General features: G+C 40.6%; 1 protein-coding gene across 1 annotated transcript in view; it reads left to right on the plus strand.

Annotated features, from left to right (window-relative positions):
* LOC118927736 (dystonin) overlaps positions 1–26156 on the plus strand; it is a 415594-nt gene that overhangs the window by 27274 nt on the left and 362164 nt on the right. Inside the window, 1 exon segment of the mRNA XM_057493688.1 lies at positions 16163–16363. Coding sequence (XP_057349671.1) covers positions 16163–16363 — 201 coding nt within the window.

Here is a 26156-nt window from a genome sequence, read left to right on the forward strand (position 1 = left end):
AGAGTGGGACATGTGGGTGCAGGATGAAAACTGAGGGGATTAGATCTTATGGTTTCTCCTGAGTGCCCTTCACAGGGGGCTGCTGCTTCTCTCCAAAGGGTCCGCAGTGTGGAGATCACTGTTGCCTCCTTTCGTTGAAATAATTGCACACTGGCTCCCAGTGAGAGCTGTAGTAGTATAGGGTTTAGCTGGATGCTCCAAAGCTCTGGGGGTGGGATTGGAGAGGGCCAAGTCTCTGTCAAGGGCCAGGACTCATGGCCCACACCTTCAGTCTCTTTTGTTCTTTAACTCTCCTGTTTTTTTCTTGCAGCTCTATATCCTAAGCAGAGGACTTTTCTCTTCTTGCTTTTCTGTCTTAGACTTTGCACCCCACCCCCCACCCCCAGCATCAGGCATCTTGTGAAAGTTGGTGCTTTTCTTCTTTCCTGCCGTCTCTGAGAAGCATAGGGTGAACTCTTGACTTGTGACCGCTGGCCTCACCAATCTCTGCAGGCTCTAGATGAGAAAGTAACACTTGACCTATTTAATGCTATTTTGGCTGTGTAGTTTTTGTGGCCTGTTGGCCCAGAATGACTATGCTAAGATTGCTTTTTAAATTAGCCAACCATGAAAGTGTCCCAATCAGTCATGCTTAATCCCTATGATAAAAGCAGACACAAATATGTTAGTCAATTCAAAGTCTGGCATAAAATGGAATGTTGTGGTCCTCCTTCTCCTACCTCATAAAATTAAAGAAAAAAATTTTGAAACAAGCATTTGTACTTTGGACTTTTCTTTAAACTCAGATGGCCATGTATAGAATTTGGTAGCCTCCTTGCATATGTTTCCCACAATGCTCATGGAAATGTAGTTTTCACTCTTGGAGGTGTTCTAGTCACAGAAAGGGCAGGCAGAGTCAGGTCTATTCCATTGTGCAAGAACATAGCCCCTCATTTCAACCTACCTTGTTTTGTTTTGTTTTGTTCTGTTTGTTTTACTATGAATAAGAAGTTATTTAGGAACACTTTAGGACACATAGATAGAGTGAAGTGCTGTCTTTCCTGCACTGCGGAGGTAGCCCAAACTTCTGATGATTAAATTAAAGTAAAAAACATATATGTTTGAAAACTAGAAATGATAGCTTTGCAGATTTTCAGTGTTACAGAAGTCCAGCTCCCTTGGTATGCTTAACTTACTGCCTTCATGAAATTTTCTTCCACAATAAAATTAGTAGAAACCTAAAAAGCCTAATATGACCAAAGCTGAGAAGAAACAATATAAATTGTGTCCGTAAGATATCATGAAATTTTCTTGTTTTAAGCATGTTAGCCTTAAAAAAAAAGAAAAAGAACCAGCTGTTTTGCCAGCTTCTCTCTGTTGGAGCATTTAAGCTATGCTTCTTACAGTGGATGGTAGTACATGAGAACTACCCCTCAGGGCTTCCTGACTCCACTTTAATGAAGTTTTCTTTATTTATTTTCACATTTCCCCATTTTGATCAAGATCTTTACTTGAAAGTATTGCTGATCAAGAGGCAGGTTTTCTTGTAGTTAGTGATTTTGTTCACTAAAGTGGGCTTTATCTCTTGGTGCCAAGAAGGACATTTCTTGGTTGTCGTGCTGGAGGGAAGTATGCCGGCTGGAAACCGTTGAGGCCACGTTGAACAACGATGAAGGGTAAGAGGGAGAATCTTCAGGCACTTCCCACCTGGTCTATGTCTTAAGTGTTGGAGAGAATCTTGAAGTGCTGAGCTAACATTACCCTTTTGGGCATGTCATTTCTACAAAGGTTTGACAGGCAACAGGTGTAAAGATTAAAAATGATTATACAGAATAAGATGAGGAACAGACGTTCTGCGAGGAACCATTCCAGCACAAAGTGTTCTTTTCTAAAAGCCTCGCAAAGAGGAGTTAGCTTGTTTCTATTTCCCTTGGGTACAGGGAAATGGATTAAAGACTAAGGGATCTCTGACATCATGAGCAGATTGGAATTCCTGGTGACATATTTAACAGTCAGAAAGGGTTCCCCCTTTTGCAGTAGATTGGGCCAAGAAAGAGGGAAGAAATTAGGCAAGAAGCAATAGCAAGCAAAAGTAATATAGGCCTGGTCCAGTCATCTTGTGAAAGCTGTCTGCCTCAGACGTGATCTGCTTCAGTTCCTGGAAATATTTATTTTCAAGTCACACGTTGGTGTACAGGCCCAGTCGGGGATTTGGTGCACAGGCCCAGTCGGGGATTTGGTGCTTTCTTTAGCTGTGGCACATGGATTCAAGAGTCTATTCCTTGGGCTGTGGCAGCACAAGGGTTGGTTCCTTTCCAATGGGGTAGAAAAAAGAGTCTTTCTGGAGATAACTTTTCTAATATACAAAATCTCCAGACTGCAAGATGTCATGTTGAAGGGACCTGCTGTGGAAAGATAGTTCTATGAAAGCGTGATTATTCTTAGTGGAAATAATTAGGACTTTACAATATTGAAGTATATCCCCCTTTACCAGTTGTAGGTTGAAGGAAGCAGGAGCCATGTGCACTGGGTGTCTTGTGATTATCTCAAACGGTGAGAGTTTATGGGTTCCAAAAAAGGGTAGATCTGAGACTCATAAGGACTAATGGCAGTGCCTTTGGCTAGGGTATTTGAAGACTCTACAACTTTTGCCGATTAAGCCTTAATAATGCCATCAGTGTTTTCAACAAACCCTGAGGATTAAGAATGAGATGTTGCATAACTGGCCAAATGGCACAGACTAGGGTAGTCAGTTCCCCAGTTAACTGAACACTGTAGAGTTCAAAGGGGTTTCCCAGGAGGAAATGATATTTTTAAAACATATAAACCATTTTGTGTATCTTGTATGGATAGGTATTAACTCTCCTTTAAATGTTTGGTAGAATTCACCTGTGAAGATAGCCGGTTCTAGAATTGACTTTTGTTTGTTGGGAGTTTTCTGATTACCGATTCAATTTCAGTCCCAGTAATCAGTCTGTTCAGATTTTCTATTCCTGATTCACTCTTTAAAGACTGTATGTTTCTAGGGATTTATCCATTTCGTTTAGGTTGTCCAATTTGTTGGTGTAAAATTTTTTGTAGTAGTCTCTTATAATCCTTTGTATTTCTTATGATGTCAATTGTAACTTCTCTTTCATTTCTGATTTTATTCATCTGGGTCTATTCTCTTTTTTTCTTTATGAGTCTGGGTAAAGGTTTATCAATTTGGCTTCTCTTTTCAAAGAAACAGCACTTAGTTTCATTGATCTTTTCTGTTGTTTTTGTTAGTCTCTGTTTCACTTATTTCCATTCTGGTCTCTATTATTTCTTTCCTTCTACTAGCTTTGAGCTTGTTTATTCTTGTTTTTGTAGTTCCTTTAGGTATAAAGTTAGATGTTTTGAGTTTTTTTTTATAGTTTGTTAAGGTAAGCCTGTATTGCTATAAACTTTCCTCTTAAACTTGTTTTGCTGTGTCAGAAAGATTTTGAACTATTGTGTTTCCTATCCACATTTTAAAAAATTCTTTTTCCTTTTTACTGTTCAGCTTAGATTATTCCCACTACCCTGTGTTTCAGATCATCGACCTGTTCTTCTGCATCCTCTAAGCTACTCTTGCTTCCCTCTAGTTTAGTTTATCATTTCACTTACTGTATTTTTCATGTCTGATGGTTTCTTTTTATATTTTTCTTATTTCTTTTTTGAGGTTCTCTTTGAGTTCATCCATTTTTCTCTCAAGTCCAGTGAGTATCATTATGATCATTACTTTGAATTCTTTTTCAGGTAGATTGCTTAGTTCCACTTCATTTAGCTCTTTTTCTGAGGTTTTGCCTTTTTCTTTCATTTGGAACATATTCCTCTGTTTCTTCATTTTGTCTGACCCTTTGTGTTTATTTATTAGGTAGATCAGCCATATTTTAGTCTTGAAGGTAGTGTTTTATGTGTTTATATATCATTATAAAAATTACCACATTGGTTAAAGTAGAACAGAATGTTCCTATAGGTATAGTTACAGTAAATGATTTAAGTAGCTGTTTCAATCAATAGGGATGTATTGATAGTTGTTGAAGCTGGGTGATGGGTACTTAGAATTCTTCATACTCTTAACTTCTTTTTTATATTTTGAATTTTTCTATAATAAGAAAACATTTAAAAATAAAAAATAAAATAAACTATTGGAAGAAAGAACAGGTAGTTCAGTGGATGGTGATACCCATTTGCGAAGGAAATAAAATTAGTCTATAGTTTATACTGTAGTCCAAAATTAATTTTGGATGGTTAATAATTGCAATATGCATGTTATTAATTCCAAGTGGATTATAAATGTATAGATAAAGAACTTTTTATAAAGGACTTAAAGAATAGAAGAAGATATGGCAGAGTATATTATAATCTTGCAGTTGGGAGAAACTTTCTAGGAAAAAAATAAAATGTAGAAGTCATAAAGGAAAGGAATGGAAGTTTTAAATAAAAAATAATGGTAAACTTCTCTACAATAAGATAGGTTGCAAGATAGGCAAACATACTTGCTGCTTATATCACAAATGATTGCATTCATATTATATGGAAAACAAATATATGTAACTTGCAGGAATATGAGCCATGGATGTGAACAATTCAAAGAAGAAAGCCAAAAAGATGGTTTATAAAAGTATGACAACATTTCCAACCTTAATAATAAAAAAGTGCAAATTAAGATCAGTTTATTTTGGCCATCAGATTGGCAAAAAATAAAAAGACTAGTACTATCCATTGCTGATGGGAATAGGATTAAACAGGTACTTTCATAGTGTTGCTAGAAATATAATTTGGTTCAATGTTTTTAGAGATGAATTTGGCAGTATCTTTTACAATGTGATTTTTTTATGGCCTGGAAATTCCATTTCTGTTTATTTCTTTTTTTTTTGCAGTGTAGTTGATATACAATATTAGTTTCAAATATACAATACAATGATTCAACAGTTACACGTATTATTATATCTTCACCCCAACTAGTGCAGTTACTACCTGTCAACATAGAAAGGTATAGAACCATTGACTGTATTCTCCATGCTGCACTTGCATCCCCATGATCAACTTATGATTGAGAATTTTTGTGCCCCTTTATCCCACCTCACCCTCACCCCCTCAACTGCTCCCCCATGGTAACCATGAGTCACTTCTCAGTGTCTATGAGTCTATTGCTGTTTTGCTCTTTTGTTTTTAGATGCCACATATAAGTGAAATCACATGGTATTTGTCTTTCTCTGCCTGGCTTATTTCACTTAGCATAATACCCTCCAGGTCCATTTATGTCGCAAATGGCAAGATTTCCTTTTTTATGGCTGAATAACATTCCATTTATATATGTATACCACCTCTTCTTTATTCATCTATTGATGGACACTTAGGTTGCTTCTGTAACTTGGCTATTGTAAATAATGGGAAATAAACATAAGAATGGATATATCTTTTTGAATTAGGGATTTTGTTTTCTCCAGTTAAAGTCCTAGGAGTGGAGTTACTGGATTGTATGGTATTTCTGTTTTTAGTTTTTTGAGGATCTCCCGTACTGCTTTCCATAGTGACTACCAATTTACATTCCCACCAACAGTGTAGGAGGGTTCCCTTTTTTCCACATCCTCACCAATACTTGTTATTTCTTGTCTTTTGGGTAGTGACCATTCTGATTGGTGTGAGGTGATATCTCACTGTGGTTTTGATTTGCATTTTCCTGATGATTAGCAATGTGGAGCATCTTTTCATGTGCCTGTTGGCCATATGTATGTCTTCTTTGGAAAAATGTCTGTTTAGGTCCTCTGCCCATTTTTTAATTTGGTTATTTGTTTTTTGGCATTGAGGCATATGAATTCTTTATTTTGGATGTTAACCCCTTGGCAATTCCATTTCTAAGTAAAGATTTAGCTAAAGACACATATATATCTTGTTTATTGCCCTGTTTCTAGTAGAAAAGAATGGAAGTAGCTGAAATTTTAATCAGTAAGACAATAGTTTAAATATGACAGACCCATATGCTAGAAAAGTTTTCAGTTGTTAAAAAGAATGTACATCGAAATACTATGTATAGTATTGTTAAATAAAAAAACAAGTGCAAAACTATATGCATAGCAAGATCCTACTTTGTTTATATTTTGTTTAATTATCTGTATAAACAGTTTATATTTATGTATCTATAACTGTCTGTATAAACATGGGAAAAAATCAGGATGTTATTTACTAACTTCACAGTTATTACTCTGGAGGTGTGTGTTTGGAGGTATAATATAAGGACATTCGTTTATTTATACAGTTCGCAAAGAGTGTGATATTCTTTTTTTGGTGGGTGTAAGTTTCTAATTTGTTCTTTTCTGAAAACTTTATACAAATAGATCTTTAAGTAAGAAAAATCCAAACCAAAACATATTGAGCATCTACTCTGTTCCATAATAAAGTAGGAAGAATGAAGCACTCAAAGGAGAAAGAAGCATGTGTCTGCTCTCGTATCCACGAATACCTTGTTGATAAATCAAACTGAGATAAATGCTGCGAAAGAGCCATATTGAGGTAAACACCACTTGAATCAATCTACTGGGAAAAAGTGAACAGGATCATATGGTCTAGGTTAAAAAGTTCGTAGCTCTTGCCCAGATAGCTGCAAGACAGGGTGATAAGATCTCTTTTAAGCTTCTAGCTACTGCATCATCTTAGGAAAATAAGTCAGTGTGCAAGGTGACTTCTCATGCTGAGATTTTGCTCATTGCTTTGATGTATGTCAAAGAGCAGAAATAAAGAGTGAAAGATGCCATAGTTGCCCCCCAAATAGACTAGCCACAAACATTTCTTCCAAACCTCCAATTAAGAGTCTTAGTTTGGACCTTGGTTCTGTTAGCTCTGTCTGTTCCTATTTCTCTGTCTTTGCTTAATATAAATATCAGAAGATTTGGGTCATGAAAACTTCTTTTTTTCGTGCTCATAAGTATGCCTTTCAAGTAAGCAGATTGTGAGAGGGAATATGCTGCCAGGAAAGCATTTAAGACTTGAACGTAGACCAAATACACATTCGATTAGTTTCATCTGGGGCAGAGATTCAGCTTTTAGACTGTGCGCAGGGACGGTCAGTCCTTCCTGCTCTCTGCATCCTCAGTGGGACTGTCAATGTTTATGAGACATTTCTGATCAGAGCAGTGTGTGTTGGAAGACTCTGCCCATCATGTTTTTAGACTAGCTTCACAGGCATTGTGCCTGGGGCTTGAAGATGAGCTTGGCAGCATCCATTCCCAATTCCTGTCTTGGGGGCTCAGTAAATGACCACCCTACTTCCCTGTTATGGTGCCATAGCTCACCCGTGGAACTTGGACACCTGCCCTGAATTCCAGCCTAACAGCTTGAATAGCTTGTTTTTCTATCTTTTCCTCCTGTTTTCTGTCTTTCTTTCCTTCCCCTTCTTCTTCCCCTCACCGCACATTTCCTCCTGCACACTTACTGGGCTGCGCAGCCTCCCCCCACCCTGCCCGGCTCCCGTGCTCTCACCTGCACTCCCTGTGCCTTCTGCGGCCCCCTTCTGGCTCCTCCAGCCCCTCTCTACTGCTTTCTGTCCTATGACCTGTCTTGTGGCCTTTGCTTGGTGTGACTGTTCACTTCAGAGATCTTGCTCTTTGGGTGCCATTTGGCTTCTCAGCATTTAAACTGAGAAGTTGTGAACACCCCATAAAACATGCTTGCTTCCTTATCTGTTTCCTTCCTTGGAAAGGGCGTTGGGACACACTCAGATTTTCAACTGTGATGCTTTTTATTTCATAGACATGGTCACTAGTGATACCGTCTGTGAGAAGGTAGCTTGGAAAGGGCTGCATGCGAACAGACTGTGTTCGCATTTAAAGAATCATCTATAGGGCCCTTCAGTCTGCAGTCAGGAAGCCTGGGTTATGATTTGCTGGTTGCTCTGCTATTTATAGAGCCTGTCATTGCGCATGACTGCCTGAGCCTGTGGCTGGGACCTCATGCCAGGTGGCGCTGAGCTCTGCTGCCCCAAAAGCGGACCGCAGACTGCTGCTCCTGCTTCCCAGGCAGCCTTCCTCACTTGCCCTCCTTAGCTTTGAGTGGAGCTTCAGCTTCTCTCTAGACCTCTCTACTCCCCACTTCACTTCCCAGGTGGCTGCTGCTTCTGTATCCTCTTGCTGCCTGTTTCTGATGTATATACTGCTCAGTATTTTTGCTGTTACTCTCATTTTTTGTATTGATGGATTTGCTGTCTTCTAGAAGCTCTTTTTTATTTTCGTATTTTTCATGAGAAAGGCCTGTAACACTATCTTTTATTTTATTTATTAAAGTATCATGATATACAATCTTACGTTGGTTTCAAATATGCAACACAGTGGTTCAACAGTTACCCATATTATTAAATCCCCACCCGCTCTAGGGCGGTCACTATCTCACTAATGTAGTAAGATTTCAGAATCTTTAACTGTATTCTCCATGCTGTGCTACTGTCCCCGTGATCAACTTATATTGTGATTGAGGATTCTTGTGCCCCTTTAACCGCTTCCCTCTCCCCCAACCCCGCCCCCTGCCTTAGCCCCGCCCCCTTGGTAAACGCCACTCCCTTCTCCTTGTTCCTAGAAGTTCTTTACTACTGGCTCTTCTCTGTCATTGAATGTTAAAGATGGGTCATAAGCTACTGAAGACCCTGTTAAGATGTTGTTTAGGAGATGCATTGGAGCGCACCTTCGGGGCTCCACTGGAAGGGAGTGAGGGGAGCAGGACTAAGCTGAGAGAGAAGTTGAAGTGTGAAGCATCTGCATGCAACGGAGGCCCCCCTGGTGCCCTATGGACTCTATGGAGGAGAGAGGCCCTTCTGAGTTGTCCCTAAGTGAGGCAAGTACTTCCCCTTTTCTTGACCAGCACTGGCTCTGGGGAGGGGGTGTGCCCTGACAACCAGTGACTAGCTCCTAGGCCGAGGGCAATTCACACATAGGGATTCGGCTAAAAGCCAGGAGCTGCCACTACTCCTAGCAACCAAGGCTTTGGGTACCTATGTCCTGACAGTGGGATTTGGGTGTGACCCCACGGCACCCACTAAGATGTTCTTGTTACCGTTGTGCATGTAGAGGATGCAATTTCTGCCCTACTTTTAACTGGATTTTATTATGAATGCAATGTGGGGTCCATACTCCAAGAGAGTCTCTTAAATGCCAAGCATATTTATTTTCATTTTATGGTTTACTTTGGCAAAAAACATGATGCTGAATTAAAAAGCAGTGTTGAGGCCCGTTTCAACAGAAAACTGCCTTGCCTTACTAGACAGTGCTGCCTGTAAAGTTCACCGTCACTGTGCTGATGGCGTTATTTCTGAAATCCAAAGCAGGAGGTGGGAAGGGTGAAGGTTTGAACTCTGTTGTACCAAAAGCACCAGGCTTGATAAATCTATGTAAACCTTTTGCATGGTACAGCCCAAATATACAAAATCAGGGAATAGGTATCATTATTAGAAAAGTAACGCAAGTATTAGCCTCTTTTGGTAGTAGCTATGTGTTTGATGAAACAGCCTAACATGTTGTTTAATCTGCCTATAAAACTACAAACAGACGGAGCGGACATGGCTGCCAGAGGGAAACTGACTGACCTTGTATTTCACAGACTAGGTTGTTGTGCACACAGCCCTACAGGGTACTGCAGAGCAGGGGCTGGCAGAGTTTTTCTATCAATGGCCAAATAGTATAAATTTTTGACTTTGTGCTAAGTGGCCCGTGCTCTTGGTGTTTCTCTGTCGGACACTCAAGAGAGAGGCTCCACCCGAGAATCAAGATCCAGCAACCATGCCCAGAGGGGTGGGGTGCCATGGTACAAAACTACCCCACCCCAGACAGCAGGAACTGGAGGTGGGGCATATGTCCAAGAAGGGAATGGTTGACATCTGTAAGAGACTGAAAAAGATTTCTGTTTATAAAACTTCATTTAAGTTGTAATTTATTTGTGATTTGAAAAAAATCGTCAAGGCTCTCTGACTGCCAGTCAGAGCTTCTGATCAGTGGAGCTAGTAAGTAGTTGGTACAGTATTAGTTGGTGTAAAAGAAATACTGTATTACTAACCTGTGAAACCTTGTCTAAAATAAGTACACAAATCTTCTGACTTTTCATAGATTAAAATTTGATTTGTCATTATCATAACATACCTGCAGGAACCAGTTATCTATACAGGTTGAATGATTACTTATTAGAAAATAAGACTTTGAAAAGGTAATATTTTGTCCCATTATCCCTTATTTGTGAGGGAATACATTTTCTCTGAAAACAGAAATGTAGCTCTAGATACATTGTTTCTTATCCAGCTGACAGAGTGACTCCCCTGGGCAGTCTTTTAATGTAAGATGATTCAAACCACAGGTGGCAGGGCTGCTTTAATCTTGAGGGTCCCCTGCACACGGCACAATGGGTAGCGTGTTATGACCAAAGTTACTCACTCACCATACAGTGAAGGGCAGGAACTGGTATTAGAGTAAGGATTTTCAGAGTGTAGTCAGGGGATAACAGTATCATCATTACCTGAGGACTCATTAGAAATTCAGATTCTCAGCTCCCATCCCAGATCCCTAAATGGGAAGCTCCAGTGGTGGGGTCTGGCAATCTGTGTTTTAAACCATTGAATTAGGGTACTACAAACTCCTATAGCCAATATACACTTAAGTGTACAGTGATTCAATGGCACAAACAAAATAGAAATATACTTGTTGTTCATTTAAGGGTACAAGTGGGTGACAGATTTGCAGTTATTAATTTTATTTAGTTGTTCGGGGGCCCAGGTTAATAAAGGCACTGCCATTTTCAGTGTGTGACTTTCAAGGTTGCTCTAGAGGTTATCCTAGCCAAAAAAGAAGTGCATGGTGAAGTGGTTGTGGGGAGTGTTTTCTGGACTTGGTCCAGAAATGACATATATTACTTATATCCACATTCCATTCTCTAGGCTCAGTCACATGGCCCTACTTTATTGCACAGGAGGCTGGGAAATGTAGTCCAGCTTGTTCTCAAGAAAAAGAGGCAAACATGGATTTTGGTTAGCAGCTAGTAGTTAGTCTCTGCTATGAACTCCTATGGAAATTTCTGAGATTTCCTGTATTCTTGACCAATTTCATGCCAAAAACCCCTTTGGCAGTCTAGTAAAGCCCATGGAGTCATTCTTAGAATGCTTTAAATATATATATATATACATAATAAGGGCAATGGATTATATTGAAACATCATTATAAATAAAATATACTTGGACAGAGCCATATTTGAACTTCTTTATTAGTGAATTAAATTACAAATTTAATTGGTAAATCTGGTGGCAGATTTACCAAGTACTGTGATTTTGAATTAAGGATGAGTACATATGGTATTTCAAGATATCTGCAGCCACTATAATTTAATATGTAATTATCTGTGGTTTATTTTGGTGGAAAAAGTGACAGGTACTGCTAATAATATCAGATTTATGTCCAACATTCACAATTGAGCAATATGGTACATTTCAGTTGGAGGTTAGTGAGAATAAAGGTGTAATTTTTCACCATCCAAGTTCATTAACTGCCCTCCCCATGTGCCTTGAATTTTATTCATGGATCCAGGAACTTCTGCTATATACTTTATTTCTAGCCTTGGATGAGAAGAATCAAAGTGTTTTTGCAGCGTATTATATACTTTATAGAAACATCAGCTTATTGAACTTCATAATATTTGTATATGGTAAGTTTGTATCTCATTTACCTACAAACCTTAGCTGTTCACGTATGTGTAGCAATAATAATACAAAACCAGTTCTGTATAAATGCCTAGTATATTCGGTTTCTTTGTTCCAATGCTTCATCTATAAACTGGGTGGTAGTTTGATCTATATAACAGTAATTCTTAACCCAAAATGTTAACTTTTTCAATTTCTTCCCCACTTATATGAATTGTTTATAGACCTTCTCTTGTTTTAATCAATCAGCATACATTTCTGAGTACTTCTTTGGTGCCAAGGCCTATGAGTTTATGTAGAAGATTAGCTTTGAAAGCATTACTGCCTTAAAATGTCTCTGCCTAAGAACAGAGTGGTAAGGACATCGATTTGGAGTTAGATAGATCTGGTTTTTTTTAATTGTAAAAATTAAATCTGGGTTTTTCTAATTGTAAGTTTTTGCCTTATGTCAATTACTTAACCCCAATAAACCTCAGATTTGTTGTCTATGAAGTAGATATAATAGGTCTCACACCTCAATTGTGTTTAGTAAATTATTGCTATTAATATCTCTTCCCTTTTTGTGCCAGTCTACACAGCCAAACAGTCCGGTTAAGTTTGAGTTTCTCGGTGCTTACATCTTCCCATTTAATATTCGGTGTCCAAGCAGAGAGATCAGTTGCTTGAGCCTTGGCCATGTGCCTACGCGTGAACTGTACATGTTATTAAGGGGCAACTTCTGGAGTGGGCTGTGGTATCAGCCACTCACCTCTGTATCAAGACTATATCTTGGGAAGTTGTGAACCAAAAGGTGCTGATAAATGAGGGGTCCTAAAAGTGGCACAAGTCCATTACTGAGAGACTTCCAAGTATCTGTCATCTACACTTGTCATCTGGTTAAAGGGCATCCAGGCAAAATCAAATGACCAGTCAGAAATGGTCTCTATACCTACACCATTAAATCGTGTTAACACCTGTAAGAGTTTATAGCACCCCCACTGTTTCAAAATAAAATGTCTTCCTGTTTCAGGACAAGCAAGTGTAATAAGCTGAGGACCTGTAATTCTATGCAGTGGGTTAGGGAAATAAACCAGGTGACCACTCAGTGATGACTCTGTGTTGTTTATAGTGTTTGTGGTCACAACTCTGACCTCCTGGCATGTGAATTGCTGCCACAACATCCAGAAAGTGAAGTAGTAATAAAAAATGGTAATAATTTATTGACTACTTCTTGTAATCCATGTACGGTTCTAAGTACCTAATGTGTATTATCTCACATAAATCATAATGCTGTCAGAGAGGTATTAATATATGTTTTTGGCAGATGAAGAAACTGAGGCATAGAGAAGTAACTTGGCCAAGATTGCATACCTAGGAAGTGAAAGAGTTTGTATTAGAGCCCAAAGAAGTAGCTATCTAAGAACACACAACTAGGAAGTGACAAAGGCAGTATTTGAACCCATATAATCTGGCTGCATTCTGTGTACTATGGTGCTTATTAAAAGTTATTTAAAAGTAGTAAGTATATTTTTTTTCAAATTTTTTGAATTGAAGTATCATTGGTATACAATCTTTTATTGGTTTCAAGTATACAACACAGTGGTTCAACAGTTACCCATGTTATTACATCCTCACCCCCACTAGTGCAGTTACTGTCAGCATAGGAGATGTTACAGAATCACTGACGATATTCTCCATGTATTTCTCCAAAATATATTTGGATGTCACAGAAATCACAGAGGCCTGTGGTGGTGCTTAGATCTTTTAAAGCATTTGAAGGTGGAATGAAATGACTGACATTTAGGAAAGACAGATTTAAATGTTTCTAATATTTATTATTAAAAGTAATGCTTGAATATATTCTTGGGCATACTTTGTAGAATTTCTCTAGAGTAGATACAAGTATGCAGAACATAATAATTTACTGTGTCATTGCTGCCCAGAATAACTGTACCAACATGATTCAATCTTAATCTTTTTTGGGGGTGGTCACCTTTAGTCCTTATTTTCCCAAGTTTTTCTAGAATTTGTATGTAGACCACCGTAGACTATTGGTAATAATATTGTATCATAACTTGTATTATTACAAGTTAAGCAATATTTGGTTGCTTATTTCTCATAAAAGCATAAGAGAAAGACAATCTGCATTCTCACCAAAGAAATGTACCCGACTTGCTCAACTATGACAGTATCAAATACTTAGTTAACTCCCAGGGCCCACATTTCTGAACAAGACTCTGAGGACATGGAAGTTATCGCCACCTAGTGGTTAGGCTAAGCCCCAACTCATGAGGTTCCTGGAATTTTCAGAGTACAGAAAAGTTACCAGAGGAGCTTGTTAAAAAATAAGCTTCTTGGCTTCACTCCTAGTGGGTCTAATTCAAAAGGAAGGAAGGAAAGAGAGAGAAAGGGAGTGTGTACATGTGTGTGAGTGTGTGGGTGGGAGGGGTGTCCAGGATCCTGCATGTTTAGAATGTGGCCCCTGGGCCTGCCGACTCTGACACGTCTGATCCTAAGTCTAGAACTCAGCTGAGCAGTCGGCCCAGCTCCCTCTTAATCCTCTTCTTCTGCAGCTGCAGCCTATTTCCTGAGTTATGTGGGAGCTGTGGGGACCTTCTGGGGCTCTCTTGGGTTGAGCAGGACCCAATGAGCTTGCACGCAGAGGAGGGATGGGAATAGGCTAATGTGTCTGGGGGTGAGTGGAAAGAGCCCAGACAATGGCCCCATTTGTGCCAATCCGCTTGCATTTCTTCCTTAATGATTTCTGCTGATTTTAGTGCTACTTTTGACTATGGGGGTCAGACCCTACTTTTGTCTTCTTTTCCTCCGTCTTCATATCCTTAAGCCTGGTCCTCAGGGTCTGTAATCAGACTCCAGGCCTTTTCCCAGGGCCTTCCGTGAGAATTCCCCTGTACGCATTCGTCTTTCAGTATCCCATACTGCTTCTCCCCTGAATTCTTACAGTTCATTCATTTCTGTACTCTAATCTTTACTTTTTCTTTTTACATCATTTAAAATTCCAAAGACCCACAACCCCAAAGAGGCCCTCCTTAGAGCATGTCACACCTCCTCCCCTCTAATTTCCCACCATACTTCATGTGTAGCCTATATATTCTCATCCTGGCACATAATGAAGTAATGTGTCTTATCACTGCGTGGTCCATTCATCTGTTCATCATTTTACTTCTTCATTCACTCCTTAGGTTGTTTCCCTATATAAATACTATTCATTCTTCAAATGCCACCCACCCAACTAAGCCAAATATAGACTGTTCTCAGCTTCCTTCATTGATTCCTTCTCTGAGGTGTCTGAGCTGAATCCACCACTGCCCACTTTAACCCTTAATTACTCCAGTGTGTTTACGAACTCTGTGTTGGACTTCTTGTGCTCTTCAGTACATTGTAAGCTCCATGGACACCTGTAATTCTTTGTGGACATATGCAATTTTCCAAACTTGTTTTGTGCATTCCCAAATGCGTAGTACTGCTTGGCTGAACATCGTCTTCACCTTATTGCACTGTCTCCATTCAGTATTCAGTCTTCATGGTGTTTTATAATGATGCTTTGCAATCCCACTTTCCTTCCTTCAGAGTCTGCCTTCAGGAAGGTAGAGTGTACCTTTACCCTGGAATAATACTCACTCCTGCCCCTTTCCCCTGCTTCATGCCTATGTGGAAATATTCTTCTTCACACGCAGTCTGATTTACATACATACAAGTAAAGCAATGTGCCCACTTTTTTATTTGGACTGGCTTTACAGGTGTAACTCCGGGGAGGGGAAATCCTGGGGCAAAATACCTTTGAAACCGAAATCAGTCAAAGGGAGAAATAAAGTTTAAAACCCGTTTATTGCTTACAAGCGGTTGTCCCACATCTGTCTCCTGCTGTGGCCCGAGCAAGTGAATACTCCCCCAACCTCTCTGGTCCAGATAAGCCCTTGCTTGCCATGTAATTACCCATTGATATGGAGATGCACTAAAGCCAGGTGAGAATTTCTGGAAATACTGCAATTTTACCCAGAATGGATTAAAAACATTTCTTTTTTTTCACATTAAAAAAATTGAGGTATATACAATAAAATGAACTAATCTTAGCATACCGCTTGATGCATTTTGACATGTGTATACACTCATGTAGCCACCACGCAGATCCAGATATCAAATGTACTCACTGAATTTTTTCCTATTTCACCCATTGCCCCCACCTGCCCCCACCTCCTACATGGTGTGTTTATGAGTCTATTTCTGTTTTGTTTGTTCGATTGTTTCTTTTTTTGTTATAAATGTTTCTTAATCCTGGGAGTAACTCCGAAAAGTAACTCTGGGCCCTGAGACACAAGCGCTTTCCAGAGCACATGAATCTTGCTTACACAAATCTTGCGTGTTGAGCATCTTTGTACATGTTCACTTTGGGAATGTAAATGATCTCATTAAGCTTGTGGCTTTTGGAGCTCTCTGTATAACCAGCCCCAGAGAATTTCCAAGCTAACTCAATACAAAACTGGATGTATTTGGTTGTGTCTTCCACCACAGGGATTCAGAGCAAGCCCGCGGCACAGTAGAAGGCGAGCTGCAGCCGTTGCAGCTGCTCGTCTGGAAGAAGCCAAGCCTGTGGTGGAAGTTCACCATCAGAGCGATAAAGAGATTTCGGTGAGGAAACGAAGAATCAAGAAAAGTAGTCGAGTCCAGCCAGAATTCTATCAGTCTGTCCAAGGTGCTTCAACCAGAAGGCCTGTAAGTAGAGAATTGTCTTTTATAAGAATATTAAAGAAATCGTTTTTTTAAAAATTGTCTTCAAGTATTATCTTTAAATGTTTAATTTAATTTAATTTAATTTAATTTAATTTTTTTTAGATAATTATTTTTTATTGAAGGGTAGTTGACACACAGTATTACATTAGTTTCAGGTGTACAACACAGTGATTCAACATTTATATACATGATAATTCTAGGTACCAGCTATCACCATACCAAGTTGTTACAATATTTTGACTATATTCCTTATGCTATACATTACATCCTGGTTACTTATTTATTTTACAATTGGAAGTGTGTACTTTTTTTGTGTGTGTGTGAAGGCATCTCTCATATTTATTGATCAAATGGCTGTTAACAACAATAAAATTCTGTATAGGGGGGTCAATACTCAATGCACAATCATTAATCCACCCCAAGCCTAATTTTCATCAGTCTCCAATCTTCTGATGCATAACGAACAAGTTCTTACATGGAGAACAAATTCTTACGTAGTGAATAAGTTACATGGTGAACATTACAAGAGCAGTCATCACATAAGCTTTCGGTTTTGTTCATGCATTATGAACTATAAACAGTTCAAATATGAATATTCATTTGATTTTTAAACTTGATTTATATGTGGATACCACAATTCTCTCTTTATTATTATTATTTTTAATAAAATGCTGAAGTGGTAGGTAGATATGAGATAAAGGTAGAAAACAGAGTTTAGTGTTGTAAGAGAGCAAATGTAGATGATCAGGTGTGTGCCTGTAGACTATGTGTTAATCCGAGCTAGACAAGGGCAATAAACATCCATGTATGCAGAAGATTTCTCTCAGAACATGAGGGGGGAGGTTCTAAGCCTCACCTCTGCTGCTCCCCATTTTCTCACCTGATGGCCCCCTGCGACTGTGCCTGTCTTAGGTTGTTCCTCCCTCCTGTCTCTGGCTAACCAGTCATCTTCCGGGGCCATACAGGGAAATGTTAAGTTGGTAAGTGAGAGAGAAGCCTTATTGTTTGAAAAGGTTAGCTTTTTACTTCTTTGCATATTTATGCCCTGTGGCTTCTATGCCCAGCATTTGTCTTGAGGTGTCTTTACCACTTGGAAGAATTATGATACTCGGTAAATTCGACATGTGGCATGAGTTCTATTTAAGGGTTGTAATTAGGTAGGAAGAAGAAAAGCTATAGAAGTAGCAGGCAGAAGAAAACCTGGGAAGATTGAGTGTTACTTTGACACATCTTCTTGTAGAGTAACTTCAGCATGGATAGGTTTTAAACTACTAATTAAATTGTGCGCACACATTGACATAATAGGAGTATAGTTACGTAACCAAAGCATACCTGTAATTACCAGCCATCTCCAGTGAAACCAAGAAAACCAGTTAGGCTCCTTAGGCATTTGTGAAAACTTATCTATGATATGGTGGATATTGTCCAACTGAACTTGAACAGTCTGAGAGAATTCAGATAAATTAAAACAACCCATTCCTGGGGACTGTTCACATCCCATATGTTCTTTTAACAGTAAATAGTCTGTGGTTGTAAGATTTTGGAGTGCTACAATTTGCACTTCTCCTAATTCTTGATTGAGTTCCAACAGTATAGATCCAGTCAAATTTGTTGTTTTACTGTATGCACAGGCCAGCTTAGATATCTCCTTCCTCATTCCCATGGCAAGTCCAGGAACTGGTGGGATGAGTGCATCTACACCTGTGGCAGTGCGTGGATCTTTGTTAGGGTTTTTTTTTTTTTTTTGCTGATCATCTTCTGGCATGAGTCTTCCAGAGAGTGCTGATGTTGGAAGTTCTTTTTCATATCGTATCGTAGTTCATTTTCGGGGTAGCCAAATTAGGCTTTGATCTTCTGTATAGACGCAAACAGACCCTTTGCCTACACTTTTATGTGCCCTTTATATCATTGTGTAGAACTCATTGGAGGTCACCACACAGGAACTGCTTTTTTTTTTTTATTTTTTATCATTAATCTACACTTACATGACGAATACTTTGTTTACTAGGCTCTCCCCTATACCAGGTCCCCCCTATATACTCCTTTACAGTCACTGTCCATCAGCGTAGCAAAATGTTGTAGAATCACTACTTGTCTTCTCTGTGTTGTACAGCCCTCCCCTTTCTCCCACCCCCCTATGGATGCTAATCTTAATACCCCTCTTTTTCTCCCCCCGCTTATCCCTCCCTACCCACCCATCCTCCCCAGTCCCTTTCCCTTTGGTACCTGTTAGTCCATTCTTGAGTTCTGTGATTCTGCTGCCGTTTTGTTCCTTCAGTTTTTCCTTTGTTCTTATACTCCACAGATGAGTGAAATCATTTGGTATTTCTCTTTCTCTGCTTGGCTTGTTTCACTGAGCATAATACCCACCAGCTCCATCCATGTTGCTGCAAATGGTAGGATTTGCCCTTTTCTTATGGCTGAGTAGTATTCCATTGTGTATATGTACCACATCTTCTTTTTCCATTCATCTATCGATGGACATTTAGGTTGCTTCCAATTCTTGGCTATTGTAAATAGTGCTGCGATAAACATAGGGGTGCATTTGGTCTTTCTCATACTTGATTGCTGCATTCTTAGGGTAAATTCCTAGGAGTGCAATTCCTGGGTCAAATGGTATGTCTGTTTTGAGCATTTTGATGTACCTCCATACTGCTTTCCACAATGGTTGAACAAGTTTACATTCCCACCAGCAGTGTAGGAGGGTTCCCCTTTCTCCACAGCCTCGCCAACATTTGTTGTTGTTTGTCTTTTGGATGGCAGCCATCCTTACTGGTGTGAGGTGATACCTCATTGTAGTTTTAATTTGCATTTCTCTGATAATTAGCGATGTGGAGCATCTTTTCATGTGTCTGTTGGCCATCTGTATTTCTTTTTTGGAGAACCGTCTGTTCAGTTCCTTTGCCCATTTTTTAATTGGGTTATTTGTTTTTTGTTTGTTGAGGCGTGTGAGCTCTTTATATATTCTGGACGTCAAGCCTTTATCGAATGTGTAAATGTTTAATTTTAAATAATTAGTTTATTATGTTGTTATCCCCAACAAGTGGTAGTATACGCACATGAATTCTGGCAACGAATGTGGTTTCACAGAAAGCTGTGGGGCAGAGAGTTGTCAAAGAGGCCAGAGGTAGTCACGGTCAGACAGATGGATTTAAAAACTGGTGAGTTCTGAGTCCCGCTAGAGCCGGGCTCTAGAATGAGGACAGGGGCCATAGAGTCAAGAGGCTGAGGCTGTGGTAGTGATGAGATCAGAGCTGGTAAAGTGGACATCCACAAAGCCAGCATCAGGACAGAAGAAGCAGCGGGGGGCGGAGGGGGGAAGCGGGGCTGGAGTGTGGGGCGGTAGCTGAACCCCTCAGGGAGGCTTGGGCCAGTGAGTCCTGCACTGCCCTCTGCAACCAACCAGGGAGACCGGAAGCGTGTTGGCCTTCTCGGGTGCCACCTTTACACTGTCCCAAGGCAGCAGCATCATCCTCTTCTAACCCAGTGCCGTGCATCTCTGTGGGCTGCAGTGCCTCCTTGCCTGGGAAGCCTGGGGCTCGCCTGGGAGCTGGGAGCTGGGAGCTGGCCTCCACCTCCTGCTCATCTCCTGCACACGTCGTTCTTTGTGCTTTGGTTGTTTTTTCGTGGTTGGGGTTCTCACATGGACTTTTACCAATGCCGTGACAATTAAGGATTTGGGGCTTAGGAAAGTGCCACTTAAAAGTTTTTGAAAAGTATTTCATGACTGTGATAATTTTATATTGCTTCAGCATTAAAAAAAAAAGTTCCCCTATGGTTTACTCCTATACTGGGGGAGCCTGTTTTTATCATTTCTCCTGCCAGCCTAGGGGACCATCAAGCTTCAACTTGGTAGTCTTTGAGCACTGGTCATAACTGCCTTGGGTAATAAGATGTATTCCCCATGCCCCTGTGACTTTGAGCTGGCTCTTCACTTTGTCCTTGAATTCCTGTCCTTGCTCTTTGTCTGCCTGGTGAATTCCAGTTCACCTCTTAAGAATGACTCATGATCAAGTGACTTGTCCAGAGAGTCTTTTCTGACCCTGTCAGAGTGAGGTGCCTTTCATTTTGATCCTCAGCATTTTGTACAGATCTCCAACATAGCAGCCATCCAAGTGAAAAAGGCAGGCTCTGTCGTAAGGCAGACATGGGTTCAAATCCTGCTCTGTGTATTTGGCAGGAAACAGTTGACATATTAAGAGAGCTTAACCGAAGAGAGTTTAACGAAAGGACTGTTTCCAGAGGTGTGGGCAGGGCTAAGCCCAAGCTTCACCAGCCTTCAAGTGGAGCCTGCCTACCTACCACTCCTCGCCTGAAAGGGCAGCAGGAGGCAGTGATGCTACTGGCTCCGGTAAGGGGAGCTGAAGCCGCGGGAGACTCCTGCCCCAGGAGCTGTGGCTGAGCAGGCAGCCACAGCCAGAACCCAGTGAGTCGGGCAGGGAGCAGGCAGAGTAAATGCCCTCTTAGCTCCTGACGGTGCTTTCCGTTGGCCCAACCTCACCGGAAGCCAGAGGGCAAGGGAGCGTGGGTGATGTGGATCATAGAGATTCGTGGCCCAGGGATGGAGCAGGGCAGAGATGGGCAGAGACTGAGAGGAGTCAGGGGCAATGAGAATAAAGAACATACCTGAGAATCTTGGCCAAGTCGTTCAACTCTTTGAGACCCTTACTGTAGAGTTATAACAATAACAGCTACTTCATTAAGTTGTGAGGATGAACTGAGCCGACCTATGGAAATAGATGGCACAGTGGCCTCCTTAGAATTAACAAAAAATGGTGATTCCTTCCTTTCCTTTCCTCTCCTAGAACTTGGCTTCTTTGGGAGCAGCTGGGGGCTGTATCATCCGGTCCAGAAGGTCTCCTGGCATAGGGCATTTGAGTGCATTTTATTGAATAAATGAACAAATGATATTTATGCATGACATATAGCTTATGTACTGTGGGCATTCAGAGAATGGAGAGGACTTATTTACTTACTCAATTATTTTAGCCCTCTACTACGGTAGCCAGAGGATAACTATTGCATAGAAGAGACGGGGTTGAGTTGTGTTTTAAAAAATGTGGGCAGGAGTCGGATAGGCAGCAGATGTCAGGTCTGGGGAATGGAGAGAGCAGAAGTGCTCAGAATCTCTTGGCTGCTTGTGGGGATTCATAAGGGGATCTGGAGAAAGACTGGGGCCAGAATATGTTCCAACCAATGTGTTTAAACTTCAGTTTCTATGCTTCATGGAGACATTGGAAGAGGTGGGTAGCATGCTCCATGCACGATTTTAGGAAGACTAAACGTTAGCAGGGTGAGGCAGAGGGGAGCAGGACAGGGGCAGGTAGGTAACTGTGCTGCAGTGTAGGTAGGAGACAATGAGGGCCCGAGCTTGGGCCTCATCGCAGACTGTCCACTGTAGCACCTCTGCCTCATCTGGTGTGCACGGCTGATGGGGGGCCTGAGGATGACCTTTGCTCTCTCTTCTTCAGAAGGTTCATTTGGAAGGGGGAGAGATTAGAGTGCAGTAAATAGCCACAGAAGCTACTCTGTTGGTTGGGGCAAAAAAAAAGGAAATTTTTTTTTTCTGGGGAATGTTCTTTGGGGCAGGTGAATCTCACCTCCTCTGTCTATCTGCACCCCCTAGGGGTTATTGTGGAGATTGGAAACTGTGAACTGGTAGTGAGGAGGCTGTTGGCTCCTTATATCCCATGATTCCTGCTCCGCCTTCTGGAACCTTCTGGCCTCTGCTGACATTTCCCTGTTTTTGTGCCTTATGTGGGCTTTAGCCTAGGACTCGTGTCCTGTCCTGGATTTCGTCAGGTGCAGTCAGTAGTGCTTGCTGGAGCCTCCCTAGTCAACGCTTGCCCCAAACGTGTGCCTTTTCTAACTTTCATATTTGGAGACAATCAGTATTACTAGGGGTTGCCATAGAGGCAACTCTGATTATGACTTGGAGATGGAATAAAAATAAATCAGCTATGGTGATTCAGGATTATTTGAATGAGTGTATATAAAGTACTCCAGGCATTTCTGGTGGCAATCTGAATAAGAAACAGCCCATGAGTGAGAAAGACTGAAACAGGGTGTAGCTGCCAAAGAGGTGGATTTGGTAAGGGGATCAGCCGGCTTTCAGTAGGACTGTTCTCTTGGGGACTTGAGCCTCATGCCATGGGGAATGCATTATACTTTGGCACCTTTGGCTGCTCTAACCTGTAAACTTATCCTCAATGTATAATTTATACTCAAATGTGCCTATATGAATTTATAATGGAGATCCCTCATATAGACAAATATGCTTATATGAATTTGTAATGGAGATCACCAACATGAACTTAATTAATAATATATGTATTTTCTCTTTCACTCCTTTGGAATGTTTCTAAGGGTGAGTAAGCTAAAAATATTTCCTGCTTCCTTCTTAGTAAACATGTCTTGGGACTTATACTATATATTAAGACACGTCACTAGAACACCTAGAAATTTTCTACACCTTGGAACAGAAAAGATAATTGTATCGAGATCTGCATTTGTTCTTTAGTATTTTTATTTTAACATTACAAAGCCGTTTTTGTGTGTGTCTGAACCCTGGAGTTTTTAAACATGACCATCATTGCCATAACAAGAGCCCCCCCATTTGCTGCACGCAGACTGTACTGGACCTTCCCAAAAATTGTGCTTCCCTGTTATTTCTCTTTTAATCTTCCCAGCTATTCTCTGGGGTAGATGTTCATTTTTCTAGAGGAGAACCCTTATTAAGGTCACACAGCTGATAGATGACAGAACGGAGATTTAAACCTAAGAACTCTTGACTAGAGTCACTTGAGAATGGGGAAATTCAAGCAATCACATTCTAGTGCTGGGGGTTTATCCTAATGAACCTTCCTAAATTATTTTAATCACTTTGAGTCTCAGTTTTCCTACCTGCATAGATCGTATACATAGATGGTGGTTTTTAATTATTATATCAGTCAAAATCTCTTTTTAAATGATATTGACTAGATAAACCCCAAACCTCACTTTCTCCATGCATTTCATTAATCCTCTCTTTCTCTGGCAGAGCACCTAGGAAAGTAGCAAGAATCTCCCTATCCTATTGCCCTCTTGCATGAACCTGTTAATGTGTAACAACTCTCAGGCCCAAGAAGTATTTATATGTTTGGTGTTGGGGTGGGAAAAGGGGAAATAAAAATTTCAGAGCACTTGCAAATAATCAGGCACACTGATTTTATTCTTGTTACATTTCACTGATTCCAGTTTTTTGCACACTTCATCGCCTGTGTTTCCTCGTGATTTAGAATCTCTGAGTCTTTCTCACTGGGGTGAAAAAGTATCCAGTTAAAAATTGGTAGGCTCCCAGGTCCTTGCCCAAGCTCTAGCTTACTCCCCCTGCCAGCAAAACCTAGGCCCTTGAGCTTCTGTCTTCTCCACCACAAGTAACTGGCTGTTGCACCTAATAATCTTGGCTCAGGAGATGGAGGACAGACGAGTTTAGCACAGACTATTGGTGGTTCTTCCTTCTGAAATGGTGAACACTGAGGAAGAAGCAGGTTGAGCCTTTGAACCTGAGTGGAAATTACATTTTCAGTTTGTTCAATTTTCAAATGTTAAGTTTGAAATATCTATTAGATACCCCAGTGTCTGCATTTCATGGAAACATGTGTCTGGATTGGAGTCACTAGTGCAAGATGGTATCAGATACAGGACACTGGATGGCACACCCCAGGAAGTGAATATTGGCAGAGAAGTGAGTTGAGGGCTGAGCCTTAGATCCTCCAGAATCCAGAGACTGGGAAGAAGGCTGAGGTTCCCTTACGCCTTCCAATTCCTCCCTCAGAAATACAGATGCAGGGAACACATTATTGTTTGTCAGAGGTTGGGGGGTTGGGTGGGGGGCTGGGAGAAAAAAATAAGTACACACATCCGACTACATTTGTTCTCTTCAGTGATACAGAAAAATAAACTCTTTGAATACACCAAAAAAAAAAAAAGGATAATAATACAGCTGCCTTAAGCAGAGATGGGTACAGGACTCCTGACTTCGATTTAAGGATATTAAAAGGCAACTCAGGTAGAAACTAGACAAAGAAGCAGTAAAGGATTTCCCACGTACACTGATTACTCCTCAGCTCTTTCTCCAACCACTTCCTTGACCTCACCCTTCTTTTCCTTCTCTGGTTGGATTTTGTTACTGATTCTTGGGGAAATTTCTGCTTTTCCAATTACAGCTAAGGTCATTGGAAGACTGCAAGCTATTTTGGAACATTGCAGAGTTTTTACATTTTTAAATTAGTATTAATAGCAGTTCAGGTCATTTTTGTAGTTGGAAGCTTGCTGCAGTGTAGAAAAGACTAACCACACATCCCTGATCTTACTGAAAATACAGTAGGATGTTTCTCTGCTCCTTTCCTGCTTAGATTATTAAATGACCTTCCCTTTCCCTTTCCTTTTCAAATAAGTAGGACCAGACAGCTTTATTTGCATAACCTCAGGACACTTCCCTTTCTGTGGAAGGCTTGACTACACAGCTCCTACCTTACTTTGGCTTAATTAATTGGCAAATACAAAGCTTCTAAAGGAAATGTTTGTTTTCTTTGCCTCTTTGGAATTCTAGAGAATGAATTGAATGAATAAAGTCAAATTTCTTTTGCTAACTGCCTAAAAAGGATTTTATTGAATTCTGCCCATTCAACTTAATGAGTCTTTTGCTACACATTGCTATATATGCCTTCCTTATGGAATCTTACAAAAGATTTCATTTGTTATAAATTTGCTATCGATTGGTTTAAGAATAATTGGAGCACAGAAACATTCAAGGTAGAAGGAATATATTAAATGAACAGTGTTAATATGGGTAGTGTTTAGTTTCTCAAACAATTCATGAAACCAAGGTGACCTTGGGTAAGGGATTCATGTGTTCTGCTTGGAGAAAAATAGGCACATCTGTTGTGCCCAAAGTCGCGAATCCCAAGGAGACCACCAAGGAGCCAACACGGATGCAAAAGCAAAAGAGCCTTTATTCGAGCTAGCCCGAGCTCAGTCTCACACCCGTGCCAACACAGTGGCCAGGTGCCAGAGAAAGAGAGAGCGTTTTCCCAGAACAAAGGCTTTATGGGTTTCCAAGGTGGTTGGGGTGGGTGATGGCCGTGGCTCTGGCTGATTGGCTGGGTCTAGGGGTAGTTGGTGGGGTGATAGTTCGTGGCTCTGGTCAATAGCCAGGGTCTAAGGGTGGTGGGTGAGCTCCTTGCTGACTGGAGAGGAGACCAAGCTCCGATTGGGTGAAATAGGATCCGGGTCCTGATTGGCTGAGGTAGGATCCAGGTCCCAATTGGCTGAAATAGAATCTGGGAGCTTGCCCCTTCACATCTTTCTAGTTCAAGATTCTTCTCCAGGTCAGCATTTTGACTGCATCAAGGCTTGTTGCCCCTCTTTTTAAGTCTTGTATTCTGGGTCCCCTGTTGTCTTAAAAACCTGAAATTCATTGAGCTCCAAGCAAACAAACTTAAAGAAAACATTTAGATAGATGTGTAAACACTTTCCAAGTTTTCATGTATAACTGTGGATCAAAGGACTGAAAAGAAGTCCCTTCAAAGATGGTTTAGTTTATTACTTTACTTCTAACAAGAACAGTCTTTATAAATTGTTTGGGGAAGGAAGGTGGGTATAAGTTCCTTTATTGTAAAGGGCACACTCATAGCTTTCTTTAGAATTCTGTTTGGCATTTAACATCCTCTTTGCCCAGGATGATTCCCTGACTGATCTTTGCCCTAAATCCCATGGATTACAAAAGAAAGCC

The sequence above is a fragment of the Manis pentadactyla genome, chromosome 16, assembly GCF_030020395.1.
Source record: "Manis pentadactyla isolate mManPen7 chromosome 16, mManPen7.hap1, whole genome shotgun sequence".
Classification (NCBI taxonomy): domain Eukaryota; kingdom Metazoa; phylum Chordata; class Mammalia; order Pholidota; family Manidae; genus Manis; species Manis pentadactyla.